Consider the following 21,476-nt stretch of genomic DNA (forward strand, 5'->3'; position numbering starts at 1 on the left):
AACATATCGCCGTATCAGTGCCGTATCGATGCAGTATCGAATCAGCTTTTGTGGAGAGATGGCCACCCCTAATATGTCCAAGTATTTTTTTTATTGACTTGTAGCATATCTATAAGACAAACGGGTCACGTCAAAATAGCTGTCATAGCTCGGCGGATGTTAAAGTCGTGATCTGAGGGATGCAGGGATTTAAATGTTTACTTCCAATGTCATTTGTGATGAAATGATGGTTAAAGCCACAACTACTTTTCTTTTGGGACATTTACTTTTCCCTTCCTTATTGGGCTCTCTCAACCAGAGCTGCGTATTGACCGACCTTTTGTGAACAAGAGACTTTGATTTGGATCTCGTCCGATTGCTGATGCAGACATTTTCTCAACCAAGTTCCCGTTCAACCAAATGTCAGGAAACCGGTCTGGAGGTCCCATGCAGGCGGGGGAGCGGTGGTGGCAGTGACTTTGTTCACCTTTCGACGACCACCGTGTACCGTTCAGAGCCCGATCACAAGGTTGCCGGGGCTCCGTTTCCTGGCAACCGTTTTGCTTTTGCCTGTAAACACAGAGTGGGTCAGTGGGTCTGTGAAAGGTGAAGACATTTGCATTTTTTCAATTGTTTGGATCGAATGATTTATTTTATTTTATTTATTTTTTTGGCCAGTAACATACAAAGGCAGGAAACCTTCCCTTGACCATTTTGTTAATATGTATCAGGAACGCTCACTCCTCTTTGTTCGCCCTTGTCTGGCAAGCTGTAATATTTTGCTTATGAATATTGATACACAAAGTGTATATTAATGACCCTGGGTGACCTTAACCCTATCCTTATTGGCTCCCCGTTGGTATCTTGCGGGCTCATGAATATTAATGGGGTTCTGTAACCTCCATTACCCTAATCTTTGCTGTCTAGCCTCCCAGATGGATTGTGTTGTCATGGTAACGCTGTTACTCCTTGAGTCCATGATTGGGAAGAATAAGGTTTGGGGGGGAAAAAAAAAAGTCTGACAAATGAAATTTGCTTCAAACATCTTGCAAACTAAACAAAAACTTTTTGAGGGTAGGGGGCACTCTCTAGTAGTGATGTGAAAATTTTTATTTTGGCAAAAAGGTGGTCATTGTGTTGTGAATGTTCGAAAGGGTAGCTCATTTTTAGCAAGGCAATTGTTGTCATTTTTTCGCGTGTGACTCATTTGCACCGTTCTGACTGACTCTGCCTCTTACCTGCGATGCCCTCAGTTCACAGATGCACACATGGGAACTAATGTTGTTGCTAAGCCAAACAGCAGCACACCAACGTAGCACAAAAAATTCTCTCGGACACAAAATTTACCTGCTAAGAGGCATGTTCGATTCGGTTAAAGGTCAGGGACTTGGTGATGTCATATTCCTCATTTATTTATTCATTTTCTTCCTCCCCCCCTATCTATCGTCCGCAAACTGATTCCTGGCCACTGTCTAAAAAAGGATTTGGCCTTAATTCTAGAGTGGGATGTGTGTTCAAGCTAATCTCAGCATTTGCACATTTTTCTCATCGTAATATCTCCATCTTTAGATGTGGACAGCAATGACGAAGGAGGGCCTGACGGCGGCGCTGCGGAGGAGGAAGGCTGGTTCGGAAATGCGTCCGACACGCGCTCTGAGTCTTCGTCCTACGGTGACACCCAGGACGAACTCTTCCTGCCGAGGGGCTCGTCACCAGATGCCAACCAGGAGAGCCCCACAGGCTGCCCCACGCCCGTCCACCGCGCCTCCTTGGAACTCCTGGGACTGGGCAGCGGCGCCTTCTCGCCGCAGGACGCCGTCTCGTCGGTGGTGTCATCGCTGTACGGTGAGGCGGCATCCCGCGCCCTCGGGAAGCCCCTCAGCAGCAACCTGCGCCGCCTCTTGGAGGCCGGGTCACTGAAGCTCGATGCGGGGGACCTCCTCGGGCGGGCCTCACGGGGAGGCGAGTCCCCGCCGATGGGCCTCGCCTCGCCGCTGACCCTCTCCCCGTCCTCACACCACGCTCAACAGCTAAGCGCGCTCGCTCGCAAGCTGGCCAACAACAACAGTGGCTCTGCTTCGCCTGCCTCGTTGGCCCCCTCGCTTACCAACGTTAAACAAGAGCCGCCGGACCACTTCAACTCCCACAGCAACGGCGGTGGGTTCGTATGGGCGGGTGTCGCCGACAAGTGGCCGCCCACCGGCCGTTCGACGCCCAGCGGGTCCAGCCTCTCCCCGGACTCGGCCATCCAGAAGTTAAAAGCGGCGGCCAACGCGGTGCTTCAAGACAAGAGTGCTGTGTCCGCCGCCGCCACCACCACCTCCACCACCGCTGCTTCGTCTGTCGTGCCGCCCCTCGGAGGGTCCGGCCCCCGAGGCGACGACGTGGTGCGCTTCGATGCCTTTAACTCTCCGTTCAGCCCGCAGTCGGCGAGCTCCACTTTGGCCGCACTTTCCAAGAAAGTCAGCGAGCGCAGTCACGGTTCGTCGGCGCCCGGTGCGCCCGCTGACCAGCAGAACTCGGCCACGTCCTTCCTGTCGCTCGTGTCCATGACCTCATCGGCCGCCTTGCTCAAAGAGGTGGCGGCCAGGGCGGCGGGGAACCTGCTCAGCGAGAAGAAGGAAGGCTCCCCACTGTCGGGCGGCGGTGGCGTCCTCCAAGAGGATGTCAAGCCCCTGCTGGACAAGAACCACAAAACCCCCACCCCGTCGACACCCACCCAGGGCCTGGAGCTGTTGTTGCCCTCTACACCCAAAGGAAGAGGAAAACCCAACAGTCAAGCAGGTAATTGATATGATCTACTTCTAACCTTTGAGTCAAGGCACCCATTTTGCTTTCGAAAAATCTCTCCCCACCGCAAAACAAAAATGTCCCAAAAGGGATTATTTGTACACTGTGTTTAAGACAATTTGGATGTGCTCTTTTCTCCCTCCTACTTTGCCACGGTATTGCAGATCCTCAAAATCAGGTAACTCAGACTCTGGTGCAATGAAATGTAATCGGGAAATCCCGAACGGCGACTATGGATGATTAACATTTCCCCAAATTGTTCAGTCTGCCACCTGGAGTCAGCTGTGTGAAACAAGCGTAGTAAGCGAAAGCGTTCTCCATCAAATCAAGCTTCCTTTGTCATTCCATTTTATTTATTTTTGCCGTTTGCCATCATCTGCATCAGAAATGTTCACCTAGTCGAGGACAAGTGATGATAGACACGAGAGGATCATTTTCGCCATATATATTGTTCTATCGCCCAGTTCTGACCTCCAACCCCCTGCCCTCAATGATTTCAATGTGCACTGTTCGTGGGCCGGCTTGGTCACTCCCCCCCCCCCCCCCCCCCGCAAATGGCGGGGGTTGGCTGTAATGTTGAAATATCCTCTTAAAAGTGGTAGTATATATACATTTTAAGAGACTAAAGTCAGAATATTTATTCAAAAAAAGTCGTATCATTATTACTGGAAAAATAACTCACGATAGTCCGACTTTTCTCAGACATTAGTGTCATAAACGTCCTCCCCCCCCCCGTGTGGCGATAACACTCCTTGAAACGCCACTAGTTTCAGCCGCTGCAGTCTTAATTACCTTCACAGAAAAGACACCGAGGCATCAGCCAACCAAGCGGGTCTCACAAAAGGGCAGTGCGAGCTCCACGGGGGTCTCCCGACCGAGACCTCGCCGCCTTCCTCGACGGTCTCGTTTGCGCTCGGGGGAGCTGCCAAAAAAGCAGCGGGTGGAGCCCTCCCTCGTGTGGGTCCGGGCAGCGCGAAACCCCGCTAACCGGAGCCGTCGGTGCACTGATTGGGAGGGCAGACCTGAAGGCCAAACGCGTCATACTTTCCACTGACTGAATACAGATGTGTGTACATTTGCCGCCTGCGCGCCGTTTATTCTGGAAGACGTGGACATGTAACCCAAACAGGGAAAAAGAGAGAGAGAGAGAGAGACTAAGTGGCCTTTAGGGAAGAACAGAATGTTTTCAAAGAGATGGATGGCCACTTTTGAAGGATTGTGTCGCAACCCCGAGCAAATCTAAAATGGCGGGATGAAATTGACTTCAGACGGATGAGGCGGCCGATGTAATATTGTGTGATCTGCATGTTAAAAAGGTGATGGTGAAAGAGAGGGCGGGTGGGGGGGGGGGGGATGCTGTAACCCGGCGAGCCGTCAAGGTCGGGCGGTGCTGTAAAAGTGCAGGTATGTTGTTTGGTCGCCAGACTGAAAAATGTGACCTTGATTATTGACAGCCATGCCTTGTTTTTTATAGGCCTCCCCTCGCCACTCCCACCATAAAGCCCATTTAGTGCTCATTTCGTCTGCTCCTTTTTCATTTAGCCCTCCCCACTCCATTTTGTTTTTCCTTCACCGCATTTCACTCGCAGTCATCTTCATGTTGTTTTGCACTCTGAGCTTGTATTCGCGCAAAGCTAAATTAATTAAGCCGGAAATTGATTTGACCTATGCGAAGGACTTTTAAGATCGTTAATTGAGTAGTAACTGCAAGAAAAAAGTCAAAGTGGAGACAGAAGTCGGATACAAAAGCCGTACTGTTACGAAAAGAAAGTCATGATATCGCAAGAAAAACATTTCATGAGAATAAAGTCTGAATTTCAGACAATTCATAATCCCACTAAAATAAATTCGTCAGCTTCCACAAATGCGTGGTTTGAAATTTCCAAAGTCGCCTTTTCAACGCCTATTCTCACGCTCACTATAACGAAATGGGAGACTGTGTCGTGTAACATCACTTTGAGGAAATGAAAAATAAAGACAAACGAGCAGAGTTCGACAGCCAGCTTGTTTCATTTGGTTTGTCAACTAATAAAATGTTGCTGTTTAAATAACAAACAAAAAAAAAAAAAGACAGAATACACAGCAATTAAACATTCGAAATTTTAACACCAAAACACTCAACCAAAGACATCTTCATTTTTCAATGATAACGTTTTGATTCAGGATTATGCTTAAAAGTAATGATTCAATTTGCGGAATAAAAATTGGTGGATCATTTGTCCTCGTTTTTGTTGTAATTGTGAGAAAAATCTTTTTAGGGGAACATTGTAATTTTGTTTTCCAAGAAAAATCTGAATTTGTTTTTTACAAGAATTTGTAGAAGAATATATCATGAAGTTACGCAAAAAAAGAAAGTAAATTGTATTTATATATGTTCCGTTTTTCTTTTCACTCTTTCCTTCATCGACCAAAACCCTTGTGGTCTATATGTCCTACAAGAAAGACATTCTAGGTGTAAAAAGAAATGGAAGACGGCAGGTTTTATGCCGCAGCAAGTAGCGCCGCCGCGCCGGAGGTTCGTCCGTTGTTGATTGATTTAACGCCGTAACTCCAAATGTGCTGTGATTTGCATATGCATTTTCGTTGCGGCGCGATTCAAAGTGATGGCCTGGGCTAAACGGAGCCACACAGAAAGCCCTTCACCATCAAAAGCGACCCTGCGCAATAAATCCTCAATTTCACCCTGGCCCGCAGGCGTTGATTTAATTCTGTACATTTTCCCGAAGGCTTCGGCGCTGCTGTGTTAGTCCGTGCGAGAGACGACACAACAAGAGAGTGCTTTAAAAGGTTGCACATGACGACGTGATATATCGTACCTTTGAAAAGAAGCTATTAAGACACAATTTAAGTGCGTTGGGCGAAAAGGCACTTTTGTTAATCAACAATCTGCTCGAGACCGAATCGGTGCTTGTTAAATGATGTCACCTTAGCGTTTCTTTTTCTGTCCTCTGCCTTTCGTGCGAGCCTTGCTTGTCTTCCCTAAAACGTGTTAGTAAATTCATCTTGGTTTCGTAAAACATGTCAGCCAAATGACTCTTGATTCTTTTCTCTAAAACATTAGCGGATGTAATTTTTCTCTGAGACATGCGAGTCATGATTGTCTTCTTGAAAACATGTCACCCAATGAATCTTAGTTATCTCAATAATGTTCACAAATTGCGATTTGTTCTCTAACAAATGTTCACGTATAGTTCTGTTGTCTACAGTGGCGGTCACCAACCTTTTTTTCCCCACCGACCAGTGTAATGTCAGACAATATTATCAGGGACCGGCCTTTTAAGGTGTGGCGGATAAATACAACAAAATAAAATGATATGACCTGTATGAAAACTGTGGTATTTTCGAAAGACCCTAATCATGACACGAGGAACGTCCTATCTGACCGCAGCACTCTAGTCGCTATGGTAACGTTTAAACGTGCCTTCAAAATAAGATACCGCAAATACAAAGTGCATGAAAAATACGACTCACCTTCGCCGCATATTATGCAGAGTGGACTTGGTGCGTGGGAATTTCCCGTTGAGATAAATCCGTATTTTAAGTAAGACTCCTGATCCTGTCTAATAAATGTAGCCTTCGTTTTCTTGCAAGTCATAGGCTCCTCTTCTGTCTCCTGGCTGGGCCTTTTCCCCTTACCAAAGACGTTTGTTTTTTTACTTATTTTGCTAGCTCCGGGGTTTCATTTTAGCGGTAACCAATCACGTGACCGAGAAGCACACTTTGACCTGCGTCAAAGAGTGACAAACGGATTTGACAGAAAATCTGGTAATTTTTCAAAATAAAACATCTTTCAGATTCCGAAATAAATAAAACGGAAGCAATGTAAGTTCTTTATTCTTTCTGTGCGCTCCGGTACCAAATGACCCATGGACCGGTACCAGTCCGCGGCCCGCAGGTTGGGGACCACCGGTCTAAAACATTTTTGTCAATGGATCTTAGTTCAGCATATAACGCTTGGAGCTCATCTCTCGCTGATGAAACTTACCGTAGTTCTCTAAAACCTGCCAGAATACCGGTCCTTATTTCTACAAAGGATGTTGGTGTATTCTAAATTGCAGTGCTCTTCTTAAAACCAGCGTCGTAATAGTTTGGGATTTTTCATTATCGTTAGTTTTTATTTCGATTTGACTTTCATTTTTATTATTGTCAGTATGAGTGTGATGTTGAGTGCCAGGGGTGAAAACAGGTCACTAAGTGTTGTGTAATAAAGTCAACGGTAACTCTCAAAGGACTTGTCTGACCTTCCTCCTTCTGCGTGGACATGCAGCAAAACCAAAATAAATGCATTTAAATTGTACCTCAAAGTTTTAGCATGGCGAGATGTCGTTTCAAGATTAATTTTGCAAAAACCATTTTTGTTTTTAATTCCCTTTAATGCTTTTCAGTATTGGGTGTACTTAATCCGGTCGTCATCGGTAACGGCAGTCACCTGTCTTAAAACATGTTTTCATAAGAATCTTACGTCGCAAAACCATGTTAGCATATGAATCAGTGCTCTCTTAAAAAATGTATATTCATTTGCACTTCTCTTCACCCTGATAGCATATAAATCTTGGTACCCGTCTATAAAACACCGTAGCAAATGAATATTACTTCTCCTGAAGCATGTTTGCGGATGAATCTTACTTTTCCAGACCATTTCAGTAAACGGCTCTTTGTTCTTTCCTGGAGAGCAAGTTTTTGAGTCTCCATCATAACAGAATTTGAATTTTTGGTCTCTGTCGCACGTTACCGTACAATGTAGACATCTCTGTTCTCTTCTCTAAAACATGCCGTACTTCTCTATAACATGACAGCAAATGATTGCTCTCAAAAGTGTGAGAAAAAAAAATCTTAGTTTTCTCAAGTGTCTTTGCGTGTTAATCTTTTGTCTAAAACTCGTGAGCAAATAAATTTTACAAAGTCTCAAGGTACCAAGGTTTCTTTCTATTTCTGCTGTTTGGAGCAAGCAGAATCCTTTTTTTCCCCCCTTCTCTCTCTCTTTTTTTCTTTCCACCGTCCCTCTCAGCTCTGGCTGCAGATGGCCATTTATTGTTGCAAATAGGCAGTCTCGAGCTTTTACACCTCAGGTCAATGAATGGCTGAGCGCAGTTATTTCGCCAAACACTGATTACCAGATGTTTTTTTTTTTTTTCGTCCAAGGAACACGATTGGAATACTCATGAAGGCCCATCCTGACAGGCCCACGTAGAATTTGTAATGCCATCATGTTTCTTTCTAATAAAGACCAATTAAGCGGTAATGGATGCCGGATACAAAGCCAACATCAATAATCGAGACGCTTAAAAAAAAAATATATATATATAGATATATATAAATAAAAATTTTTAAAACGCCTTAAATTTGTGCACGCGTTTCCAGCTGGCATTTACCCTGATGGTCTTCATAAAGGTTTATTGCGGACCTGAGCGCACTGAAAAGATTCTGAATTGTATTTCTTTACAGGAACAAAGCTGCGACATTATCACACAGTACATAAAAGCCGGATTTTAATTGGGCTTTTGTAAATGTCACTTACAGCCATTTTGTTGCCCCCCCCGCAAGGTTCGCCGGAGGACGGTGGCAAACCGTTCCAGTGTCCTGTTTGCGGCCTGGTCATCAAGCGCAAGAGCTACTGGAAGAGACACATGGTCATCCACACAGGCTTGAAAAGCCACCAGTGTCCGTTGTGTCCCTTCCGCTGTGCCCGCAAAGACAATCTTAAGTCCCACATGAAGGTGAGGTTGATAATTACCCCCCTGTCCGAAAGTCCAAATCATGCTCAATAGATCTCCAGAATTTAACCTTAAAAAGGAAATCTGCTCTTTTTTTCCACGACATGAGTCTGTACTTGTCATCGTCGCGCTTCCATTGTCCAAAAAAAAACGCAATAATACCACAGGTAGCGCGACAGTGGTACGTTTTCAATAAACACCTGAAAGTGCATCTCGTGAAGACACCAATGTACTGTATTAAAATGCGACACCTCGCCTTCCCTCTTCCAGGTACATCAGCACCAAGACCGGGGTGAGACGTTCCAGTGCGAACTCTGCCCATTCACATCCTCCCGTCACTTCAGCCTGAAGCTCCACATGCGCTGCCATCAGCACTTTCCCCGCAGTGACGTCAAGGTGAAAGAGGAGCTCACCACCGACACGGAGGGCGAGGGCTCCCTGATGGGCGACGCCGGCGGCACAGCTGACCCGAGGGGGACCCAGGTGTCCCCTCCGCACCTGGAAGCCCGGCTGCAGTCGTCCCCGCCAGGCGATGCGTCCTCCAATCACGTCCACATCAAAGAGGAGCCGCTGGAGCGGGACCTTTCTGCGCTGTCCCCCTTTAGCATCGGCAGGGAGCGACCCAGGAGCAGCGCCAACTCCTTGGACCTGCCGGGCGTCGGTACAAGCATCGGGGTACACTCCAGCCCCAGTGGTCCACCTACGGCTTCACTCTTCAGCCCGGACATCACGACCAAGACGGCCACTGACCTGCTTATGAAGCTATCGGGTTAGTACAAGTTAGGACTATCCTTTAGTGCTTTATTGTAGTTGTACCAAGGTGCTTCCAACTGGTCTGCCACTTCTGACAGTAGTTTTCACGGGGCCATCACATAGTGTGTCACTTGTCTCGAGGGTCCATCCAATGTAAGCATATGAAACTTAGTTCGGTAAAGCATGTTGCCATATAGCACAATTAATTAATTAATTAATTGACAACTAATCTCTTCACAAATATTTAAAGAATCGAGTAATTGTCTCGAGCAGTGATCCTCAACTGTTGTCACCCTGGGACCCGCAACTTCCTATTGTTGCAAAGTCCAACCCACCTGCCTGTGGTCACCCAGGGCATGGGCATGCTAGGGCAGTAGATGGGGTACATCCTGAACTGGTTACCAGTCAGCACCTAGCATACTATCTATTTTGTAGAAGTTAAGAATCTCTCTCTCTCCATTTTCCGATCCGCTTTATCCTCACAAGGGTCGCGGGGCGTGCTGGAGCCTATCCCAGCCGTCTTCGAGCAGTAGTAGGCAGGGGGACAATCTGAACCGGTTGCCAGCCAATCGCAGGGCACACAGAGAGGAAACAACCATCCGCGCTCACACCTAGGAACAATTTGGAGTGTTCAATCAGCCTGCCAAGCATGTTTTTGGAACCCCCCACGCAAGCATGGGGGGTTGAACATGCAAACTCTACACAGGAAGGCCGGAGCTGGAATTGAACCCGGTATCTCTGCACTGTGAGGTCGAAGTGCTAACCACTCGCCCACTCTGTAAAATGTTTTTTTTTCCCCCAAAATGGCCTCTGAAAATACATGCACACATTTTTAAATGCCATTTCAACTGTGTGATCTTTACTGCCAAAAGCATATTGATCGCTGTGACATCTGTTAGCCAAAAACTGAGCCGCACTACAATTGAGCAGCTACGGACGAGAGCCCGCACAAGTGACTAACATTTTCGACACTTACCCTATATTGGATGTCCTGTGTAGAAACTTGGTAATTGTCAGACTTTTCCGGGAAAAAAAAGTCAGAATACAAATGCATGTAATTTTTTTACTAGCTGTCCATGGCCAGCTTTTGGGCCCCTGCCCATCAATTCAGAATCATCCGGTTTAAAGCAATTGTTTATCTTAAAACTGTCCAAATTCTCTGATTCTAGCCTCTCAGTCGTAATTATTCTGTGATTTCTCCAGTGCTTCGTGAAAGCAGACTGCTCTTTTGGGTTTAATCAAGATAAGTCATTTGCAAACATCTGTTTTAACTTGGGAAAACAATGGCCGAACCGGAAACTGAATCAGTTTCAAAAAGTTGGACTACAACATCATTTCCCTCTCGTGTGATATTGCTTAACTGTTTAATTGTGTTGCTGGCGACAAACAATACCAAACAAACAACAACGATCGTTTAATAAAGAGTCATCTGAAATCGGAAAATGCTTTGGTATTACACGTGACAACCCGAATATGAACCTTAGTTCTCTTAAATATGTAAACAAATTAATCTTAGCTCTCGTCTCTGAAGCAATTTAGCAAATGATTCTCCGGCAAAATGAACCTTGGTTTTTGTCTCTAAATCATGTTCGCAAATGAATCTTAGATGATCTCATTTGAATTTTAGTCGTATGTTAGCAAAAGAATCGTAGTTCTCGAAAGTAACCATTTGAATCTTGGTTTCCTTTTCTAAAACACGATAGCAAATGAGCTTTAATTCTTTACAATGTACCAGCATAATTGTGAGGGAAAAAAAACAACCCATCTATGTAGCAAGAGTGCCGCCTCAATCCGTCTCACCAGTCCATCGTAAAATATACTGTATAACTATACAACAGGGTTGATATGCAACTCGCATATCACTGTTTTGGAAAGACCTTCACACTGAGCTGCGGAACATTCTTTGCATGAAGACAAATTCATGCCGTGCCATCTGGGGGTTAATATACCAACTGGGAATTCTAAGGTTCAAATGCATCCAAACGGAGCATTAAAAAAAATTAAAATAAAACTAATTTAAACTGCTCAGCACAGGCTTACGAGAAAAATATTTAATTTTCTTTTAATCTGGGACTCCACGCTGGATAATAATGAGCTGCCATTCTGCTTGAGAATGGATTTTTGAACTTTGAAAGAAGGGAAGATTGTTTGGGCAAACTTGACGTGCACGCTGTTGTTTGGGATTGTTAAATCTCGATGCTGTTGAGAATATTTTTGTAGTGTTGCACAATATGAAAAGCAGCACTCGGAGACGATGGGAAGATTGATGGGAAAAGGTTAGGGGAGGTTCAGCGGCGGGGTCGAGACGACCGCTGCCAATCTCGCGCTTAATGCTGTGTAATTAGATTGAGATCTTCCGGAAAAAAACCCAGGAACATTAGATTAATTAAAAATGTATGCATAATTAAAAAGGAATTTATAATTTGGAATGATTAGCGCCCTTGGCTCACCATCCTGTGACCCAGCCAGGATGCGCCAGGGGGACTAGAACGACTCAGTTCACTAACTGACCCCCCCCCCCCCCCCCCCCCCCCCCCGCTTGTGCCCCCGACTCCAAATGCCCCATTGGTGGGGGTGGGGGGGGGGTTGCACTCCACTCCCAGACTGCGCAATCAAGCTCAGACTCCTCCAGGGAGGAGCCAGCGGTGACTCCTTCCAATGTCAGTCCAGCGGCGGACATCTTAAGTTCGAACCGTCATTCAAGGTGAACGTGGGCGGACATGAAAAATTGAAAAAATAAAAAAAAGACGTGATGATTATGGACTTTAATGAATACCATACCTTTGATCACAAAGTATCTGCTTTGTCGAAAGAAGGGGGACTGCTCAGAAGAAATGGGGCTAATTTCTTTTTAAAACATTGGTGCGGGAGGGGGCCGGGGGGGGGGGGGGTGTCAGGGAAGGTGAGGGAGCTCCTCTCGGGATTTCCGAACTCCATTCCTCCCTGCCAAGCCAGATTGAGTGTCTTCATGGGTAGCTCATTCCTTCTACTTTTTACACCCCCGGTTCCCTGCCTCGGTCCCCCAAGGCCAAGCAAGGGAGGCGGAGGGTGAAAGATATAAAGACCAGACAGATGAAGTGACATCTGAGCAAGGCAGGCCAGAGAGAGCGAGAGAAGGCAAAGGCAGGGACTTGCATCCACTTCCCTCCACATGAACAAGCCAGTGAACTCCTACTGAACCCTGACATCAGAAGAATATTGGGACCTTTCCTTTTTACTGGACCTGCTACGGATGCCGCTTCTGACACCGCGTTCCGTTCCAGTCATCTCTCAGGTCTAACACACATTGGCCCTCATCAACTAATAAATGTGGAGGAATTTTAGTCGGGAATAAATATAACACACGCATTGAGTGGTGAAAGTGAGGGGAAGGGTCCTTCATTTATTTAGTACATTAGTCAACTCATTAGCAAATTCTCAATTTGTTATTCCTGTAAAAATTATTATTAGTGTTTATATAAATATGTTGTGCATTTTGCGTAAAAGATGTCCCGCCTCCCAAAAAGCTAATTCTTCATTATTTGTGTAGGCGTGGTCTGACGCTATTCTAAATTTGTTTGCAGAATATGCACCGATTCAAGTTCGAAGTTATGGATAAATAACATTTACGGGCCAAACATACGAACGCACGTTTTGTGCTCAAATTGGTGCATACGCACAGTTTGGACATGATTGCCATTGTCTCCAGAGTTCCTTGAACAGGACAGCCAACAGATCCCACTTCTGACACCATGTTGGGATAAAGATGGACAACTTGTTGTTCTTATCGCTGGGGTCCATTGCACACAGGTCACTTGTCTCAAGAATCCTTCCAACTAGGCACTCCCCGGATAGCACTTCTGACACCAAATTGGGATCAAAACATAATTACACATTTTAATCATCATCACATGGCGCAGGGGTCCTCCCAACTGGGCGGGCCACGAATCCTACTTCTGACACCATTTTCAGATTTAAAAAAAACAAACAAAAAACCAGCATGTTTAGTGGGCACTTTCTTTTGAGCGTGGTGGCGATAGATTTTGATTTTGTATGATGGCGTGCTGACTCGGCCATCAGCCATCCAGCGTGATGCACATTTTGATTTTTGCGATGAAAGCCACGCCGCCCGCTCGCTTCCCCGTTCCCAGTGGACCAGACTTAATCATGTGGGCATCATCCAGATATCACCCATTCCCTCCCTCCCCCCGTGCTCCCGCTCCACTGACATAGGCACAGCGAGCTCGACCGTGGCTGGGTGTGAGTAATTGGCATGCGGGGGCATGGTGGGAGGTGTTGTAGCTCTGATTGTTGTTGCCCCACAGGGGAATACTGTGCATATAATGCTTTCCTGACACTGCAATAAGCACCACGGGCAGAAATCTAACACCGCACAGGACATGTGACAGAACAGTAGCAGTGTGTGCTTCCGTGCTTCGGATTTCAATGTCATCAATTTGCACCAAATTGCTATTAGCGACGCAGTTAATTAAACTCCTAAGCTAATCATCCACATGAAGAACAGCTCGAAACCTAAAAGGAGGCAAATTATTCAATTTTTTGGGGCACAATTTCAACAAGTGTCTGAATAAAAGACCCAACATTCTTTGGCTAAGATTAAATTGAAGGAGCGGCCCGGTAGTCCAGTGGTTAGCACGTCGGCTTCACAGTGCAGAGGTACCGGGTTCGATTCCAGCTCCGGCCTCCCTGTGTGGAGTTTGCATGTTCTCCCCGGGCCTGCGTGGGTTTTCTCCGGGTGCTCCGGTTTCCTCCCACATTCCAAAAACATGCATGTCAGGCTGATTGGACGCTCTAAATTGTCCCTAGGTGTGAGTGTGGGCGTGGATGGTTGTTCGTCTCTGTGTGCCCTGCGATTGGCTGGCAACTGATTCAGGGTGTCCCCCGCCTACTGCCCGGAGATGGCTGGGATAGGCTCCAGCACCCCCCGCGACCCTAGTGAGGATCAAGCGGTTCGGAAAATGGATGGATGGATGGATGGATAAATTGAAGGATTGAGAGTACATTTAACATCCACTTGTCCCACTCTGGTTGATATCACTCGGTTAACGGGGAGCGGTCACATCTCGATACCATTATGACTAATGGTGGAGCAAGGGCGTTGCGACAAAGCGAGGGCTACTCAGTGTTTGCCACTTCGACCCCTACCCCACTGGGGGGCGAACACTTCTCACGATTGGCGCAGGTAGAAAAATGTGCATTCACGTCAGGGTTCGTTCAAGGTGGCAAATGTCCGCCACGTTGCCGCCAACTCGAGCCCAGACGCAGACTAAGCCAACCAAACTCCATCAGCGGACGTCATTCATAAGACCACACCCCATCAATCAAACACGCAAATAACTACAGTAATACACTAATTCCACTTTATAAAAGCACTCTATTCTTAACACTTTTTTTTTTAATCCTGTTTTTTGATGTTAATTCCCTATCTATGTTTAATCTGCAATATTCAGTAGGTGAACTGCGATTTATCAGGGGAACGCCGTAGTCTGCTCGGTGACCTAAAAGCATCGCACGTGAGCAGACAAAAAGGTCAAAACACACGGACCAATATTCATAATAGAGTGGACGAGTGCGATGAAGTGGGCGTACCGCTGATATAATGAAAACAGTCTGTCCTTGGTGACATTGTACCGGTACTTGATATATTTGGAGTCCTTGTCGCTGTCTATATCATACGTCGTGGATCTGAATAGTCTTCCCATTTCCTGCTCCGCATGAGAGCGCGCACACACGGGAAGGACCTTTTGAGCATGACCTCTCTTGTCCATACATCTCCTCTGCAGCCATCAGTATCACTGTCCGGCGTCTTGCACGCCATCAGCTCCTGTTGGGTTCTCAAACCTGCCCGACGCAGCCCTGTGCTTCCCCCCCCCCCCCCCCCCCCCCTCTTTCTACCTCCGGTATAAAACAGCAGCCAATTGTCAGAGGGAGAGCAGGTCGGCGTGACAGAGGTGGAAAGCTAATGAAGTTATTTGACGGCGGGCCTGGCCGCGGAGCGTGAGGTGAGGCGCGGCGGACAAGCGCCTGGCAGCGAGACGGATGAGGCACCAGGCGAGAAAAGCGGGAGGCGGCGGAGGCGCGGGCAAAAAGAACACCAATGTATGTAGCGTCGGTGGCAGGTGTCAGAAGGCTGTGATACCACGCAGACAGACTGATAGCGTCGCGGCGGCGGCAGAAAGGGAGCAGACTCGAGAGCTCGAGATGGCCAGTCACCCAGAAAGACACCCTCCGTCTGCTTCTCGGCTCGATTCACACGATGACATGCGAGAAAAACTGGACACTTGTCTCCCGTGTTGTGTTTGTGAGATTCTGACAGACAAAAAAAAGGCTGCAGCATGAGCTCGGCCTTGTCGGGATTGAACCGTTACTTGTGCGGAACGCTTGTTCTTTTTGTTAAGAAGAGTGTTAAAAGCTCGGGAGAAGCGTCGGTATGCTATTAGGAAATTCTGGCTCTGGCTGATTTTAAGACAAGCAAAAGTTGTTACACTCTGGGCGCCTGCGTATCTTTACAAATTCTCATATGATGCATATTCCTTTCGCAGTTGCGAATGACTCCCATTGATCCTAATAAAAGGGCATTCTTACATCAAAACACACGTGGGATAAAGAAATACAGTACTCTGAACGTCCACTTGTCACACTGTTTGAAATGAGCCCGTTTTGAAGGGGCGGTCCTGTGTCATCGCCCCACCCCTGATACCGTAGGGCCAACGACCAGTTCAGCTTTTGTTACCATGGCGACTTGCAACGAGCCAATAGTCTACTACTTGTAGAAGCAGCACTTTACTGGAACGTTTCATGTCTCCTCGTTCTTTTCGTCATCTGCTCCTCTTTTACCTTCATATATTGTCCATGCGCATTTGCGTGCTTGGGTCCTTGTTTGTTTGTTTGTTTATTGAACATAAAACATATATACAGTAATAATTTGACAGAAAATAAGGTAGATAAAAAAAGTAAAAAGAAAGAAATCAATCTTCATTCAACACAGTTATTATGTTCAAGGGAGTAGGAAGAAGTAAAAAACTTATCTAGTCCTACCCCGTTATGTGATTGTATCTAATAAATCATTTTTATATCAATCAGAAAAGAAAAAAGTAAGAAGAAAGAAGTCTCCATTAAGGCTCATACTTTACCCTTAACCGTGATATTTTTACAACTTTTGGTTTGTATCGGGATTATATACTTCCACACCCTGACACTCTTGTGTCAATTTTCTCTTGTATTCATAATGGATATTTATATACCTTTCTCTATTTATCAACTTAGTTCTGATTTATCATTATATTTAATGTTTTGAATTTATCCTTTTAACTCTGATTGATGTAGGTTGTTTGTACTATTTTTTTGAATTTGTTTTTGAACTCAGCAAGCGATTTACTCATTTTCAGGTCCGTTTCGAGATTATTCCACAGATTAACACCTTTGAAAGATACACTTCTTTGCTTGATGTTTGTTCTTGTTTTGAGTTTTTTGAATAAGTTGGTACCTCTTAAATCATAGCTGCTTTCTCGAATTTCGAAAAACTTCTGAATGTTTTGGCAGAGCAGGTTATTGTGTGCTTTGTACATTAATTGGGCGATTTTAAAGTCAACCAGGTCATAAAATTTCATCGTATTTAATTTGATAAATAGTGGATTTGTGGGTTCCGTATATTTTGATCTATTAATAATTCGAATTGCTTTTTTTTTTGTAGGTTCAGAATAGGGAGTGTGTTTGTTTTGCAGGCATTTCCCCATATTTCCACACAGTATGTCATATATGGTAATAATAATGAAGTGTATAATGTGTACAAAGATCTCTTATTTAGCACTTCCTTGGTTTTGTAGAGGATCCCTACGGTTTTGGCTATTTTTCTTTTTACGTTATCGATATGTGGCTTCCAACATAGTTTTGAGTCTATTACTAATCCGAGAAACTTGGTTTCATACGCTCTTTCTATCTCAATTGAGTTTACCATAATTTTAGCTTGTGGGTAGTAGGGGTGGCCGCAGGTCGGTTGATTCTTAACAATGTCAAGCATTTTCAAGTTCTATGGTCTTGTATGAAAAGCGCTCTACAAGTTTGATTGATTGGCTGGGTGGGAGAATTGTTCTCTCTGTCCATGACGACAAAGGGAGGAGCAAAGGGCTGGATTCCAACCTGTGCACTGTGAAACGGACGGGTTAAACAGTCGACCACCATGGCGCCCACATATATACGACTGATGTTTGAACACAAACAGTGCAGCAACACTTTTTGACATTAAATTACATATACAGTAAGAGTACTCACATTCTTCGGCAGGATTGTTTATCTTCTGCGGGGGCCTGACCTGTCTATACTGTACAGGAGAATGGCCATGAAAAATGGAATGCGGGTGAGGGCTAGTTCATTTCTGCTTGCAGCTTTGCCTTCTGTTTTTATATGAGTGCATGTATCTGCTCATGTAAAAAAATAAATAAAAATTATGTGTTTTGTAAAATGGGCGAGTAAATGTCCTGTCCCCGTCAGATCCAACATGGCCTGACATGCTTCTAATTAGAGGACGTCCTTCCAGGTGCTGACCAGGTTATACTTAGCCTGCCCGCCTACATCCGACGACGTGACATTTCCAGCTGGTACAGGCTGCGACCCCCGCACCACTGCCCGTGAACTTGAAGGTTGCCCTGCCACCAACACCCCCCACCCCCCTCGCTGGCTTTTCTCCCTCTTGAATTACATGTACCCCCTGCGCCCCGGCTTGCCATGGTGTGGCACTGTGGCATTGCTCACCACACGGCACCTGTCCCGTTTTTGCTGAGCCCTCTACCCCGACGGCATGACACTCATTAATCAGAGGGGCCCCGAGTCGGCGCAGATGGATGAGGCGGGATGAAAGGGTTGGCGGGCCTTTGGCTGGTAGAGATGTTAGGTGAGATGGTCCTGTGGTGGGGGTGTTGATTTCTACTGTGGACAGTGGCAAGTGGACAGGCTTCTGATTCTGAACGATGGCCCTTAACCCAGACAATCTTTATCTCACAGAAGCGCTATTTAAGGCTGTGCCATGACAAACAGTCAGCCATAACACGGTGTACTTTTTTACGGAAATTTGAAGCTAGTTGTCTTTCGAAAGTCTTGGTTTGGCACACTGTGTAATGAGATGCGACATGAGATACAAAGCGGACTTTTATTGGAGGTGGCTCCGTGGCTAATTATTAATTATTCATCTAAGGCGGATTAGATGTGGCCCAGTTTCTCTTGAAGACATCTGCGAAGCGACGGTGGCGGCGTTGGTGTGACAGCTCTCTCCAGAAGCTCCAGAAGGCTGCGTCCTTCGGCGATTGCCAGATAAGGATGACGAAGCCGTGATTTATATCGCCGTGTACGCAAGTTGCGCGAGAGTCGCACTATGGGAGAGGGATCACAGACGTGCAGGAGGACGAAAGTTGAGAGTAAAGTCAGCGAAATAAATGATTTGAGGTGGGGATTAGTTGATGTTTCTCAAAGTGTGGTTCACGGACTGCTGGTGTTCCCCATGCAGTGAAGCCGCCAATGTATGCTTAATGTTGCTTGCTTATTTTTTTTTTTTCAACGTGTACGCGGTTCACATTGCCAATTTACAAACACAATTACACCATCTTTTTATTCTCCACAGCAGCCAACCAGAGGGAGGCATTGAAGTCGCCCTTCCACGTGAAGGAAGAACCCAAAACAGAGGAAGCCTTGAGTCCAAGACCGGCCTCCCAGTGTCAAATCCCACCAAGCTTCCCCGGGACATTCTGCCAGGATGGGATAACGGGCTCCGCGGCAGCAGCTTCCGACCGCCCGCGGTCCCTCAAACCCACCCAAGGGAGCCCACCGGCTGCCAACAGCTTACTGAGCCAAGACATCAACATGAAAGTGGCCTCAGAGTTGCTGATCAAGCTTTCAGGTAGAATGAATACACACTTGGGCATCTGTACATGTCAGGGCAAGGTACCACTGTGGCATCCCATCGTCTGGTATCAATACATTATTGATGACAACGATCCTGATCATTTGAAACCTGTAAAACAGGCTGGCCGAACAGTCAAATACACAATGAATACACTCGCAAGCAGTATGGAGCCGATGCTCCAACTGGACTACGTGGTAAACGGCCAACCCGACTAACTCAATCTTTTATGTTTTTATATTTGTATTTATCCATCCATCCATCCATCCACCTTCTGATCCGCTTATCCTCACAAGGGTCATGGGGGGGTGCTGGAGCCTATCCCCCGCTGTCTTCGGCTGTAGGCGGGGACACCATGAACCGGTCGCAGGGCACACAGATGAACAACCATCAGCGCTCTCACTGACACCTAGGAACAATTTAGAGCATTCAATCAGCCTGCCACGCATGTTTTTGGAATGTGGGAGGAAACCGGAGTACCCGGAGAAAACCCACGCAGGCCTGGGGAGAACATGCAAACTTCACACAGGGAGCTGGGATCCAACCCACGACCTCTACACTGTGAGGTCGACGCGCTAACCACTCGCCAATTTTGGTATTTGTTTTCCAAAAGAAAATTTATTTTCCATAGAAATAATTCATGATTGAAGGTTGGTCATAAACTCCCGCAAGTTCTGACTTGCAAACAAATTTTGGTTCCTTTGCCATCATAGGATTGCAACTGAGGAACACGCTTTATTTATAATGACTGTAGACTGCTAGAAGTGCAGTCTGTAGCTCGCATACCTTCAAGCGTAATAAGAAAAAAAAATGCCGTGCTTAGCAATGTTAAACGATTAAAATCCTCCTTGACCCACACGCCAAGCTACAGCCAGTAGTTTTTGTGTGAAATGGCTCACAACAACAACATGACCTCCCTGGTATTGGTATCTCTTAAACGATTGCATTTACTGAGAGAATTCTTCGAGACGCTTCCAGGTCACGCACTGTTATTGATATTTTTTGCTACGGCGTTCTGCGGGTTGGGCCAAACAACAAGTTGCATTCTTAGCTGTACTCCGCCAGACTGAAACACTTTGAAAGGGGGTACAATATGGGTGGCTTTCTTTTGTGGTATACTTAATCTATTTTTTGTTTGCTTTTTTTCCCTTCACACTGCCATGAAGCATATGTCACTTGAGAGCAAAAAAATTGGAATTATAGTCCTTGGACCCTGCAGTGTAAATCCAGCCTATTAGGTATATTAAAGATTGTTTGTACTGTTTTGCCCCCAACCTAAAAATAAATAAATTCTGAGGCCACCAATTAGAAAATGAGACTCTTGGTCTAATGCAATCGAGAACCCCCCCCCCCATGGTAATGGCGCAAAATGATTTCGCCTCTGGAAACTGGTGCGTCATTGCTAAATCGCTCTGCCTCTGCTTGTTTGAGTCCAAAATGAGCTGTGAATGCCAGGTCGACTTGGAGTGTGTTGTTTGTCCATTGCTGCAGAGTGACTCTCAGGCAATTTAAAAATGTCAACTGTGTGCCAACGAGTTCAGTGTTGAGTTGATATTTGGAAAACGTCTAAATAAAAATTAAAAAAAACAAACATTCTGGTTGGCATGCTTGTGATAAACTCAGTAATAAGCTGCTGCTAGCACACAATCGTCTTCCTATTCCACTGCTGCGGATCAGGAGTTTCCTTTGACTTCATTGTAGCTTGCGTCACCTCTTTGTGGGCACCAAAACTAGTGTGGTGTTTCTACCTCGGGTGTAACAAAATTTGAATTGGAAAATCGGCTTTGATTTAGATGATTTGGGTGCATCGTAGGAATTGGGTGTCACTGTCGGTTCATTGCTCAGCAAAGAGTGGTCTCCCTTGATTTTGACAAAAGAATGGGGGAATCTCTCTTGATTGTTCTGAGCTCTTTACTCGATTCCGGCTTTGTGTTGAGCAGAGCAAAGCTACCCAGAGGAGTTCATGGAGCTTCTCACGTTCAGACGACAAAATTGTTGACCAGGTGGTTGCAAAGCCTCCAAGTTGAAAAGTTGACTGTCAAACCGATCCAGAGAACACAATTACATTTTGTATATTTCAACACCAACCAGGTGCAATTAAACCATCAAATTTTGTCGAACTAAAGTACCGTGTTTTCCGCACTAAAAGGCGCACCTAATAGCCTTCCATTTTCTTATAAAGCTCACAGCGCACCTTAAAATCCGATGCGCCTTGTGTATGGTCATTACGGTAATACTTTGACCCCAAAATGGCTCCTTGCTCGAGACATACTGACATCGCAGAGTTCAAACTTAAGGCGATCGGTTACGCAGTTGAACACGGAAATAGAGCAGAAGCAAGAGAGCTC

At 45.8% G+C, this 21,476-nt stretch overlaps 1 protein-coding gene across 2 annotated transcripts in view; it reads left to right on the forward strand.

Moving 5' to 3' along the window:
* Positions 1 to 21,476, forward strand: part of znf827 (zinc finger protein 827) — a 71,745-nt gene that overhangs the window by 24,188 nt on the left and 26,081 nt on the right. For both annotated transcript variants that reach the window (XM_086119602.1, XM_086119603.1), the window contains exons 2-5: positions 1,549 to 2,763; positions 8,314 to 8,486; positions 8,754 to 9,252; positions 18,850 to 19,125. In XM_086119602.1, the coding sequence (XP_085975728.1) occupies positions 1,549 to 2,763; positions 8,314 to 8,486; positions 8,754 to 9,252; positions 18,850 to 19,125 (2,163 nt within the window). The remainder of the gene's footprint in view (positions 1 to 1,548; positions 2,764 to 8,313; positions 8,487 to 8,753; positions 9,253 to 18,849; positions 19,126 to 21,476) is intronic.

This window comes from Hippocampus guttulatus, chromosome 9, assembly GCF_054856545.1.
Source record: "Hippocampus guttulatus isolate MCC_2025c chromosome 9, RoL_Hgut_1.0, whole genome shotgun sequence".
In the NCBI taxonomy this organism is placed as follows: Eukaryota; Metazoa; Chordata; class Actinopteri; order Syngnathiformes; family Syngnathidae; genus Hippocampus; species Hippocampus guttulatus.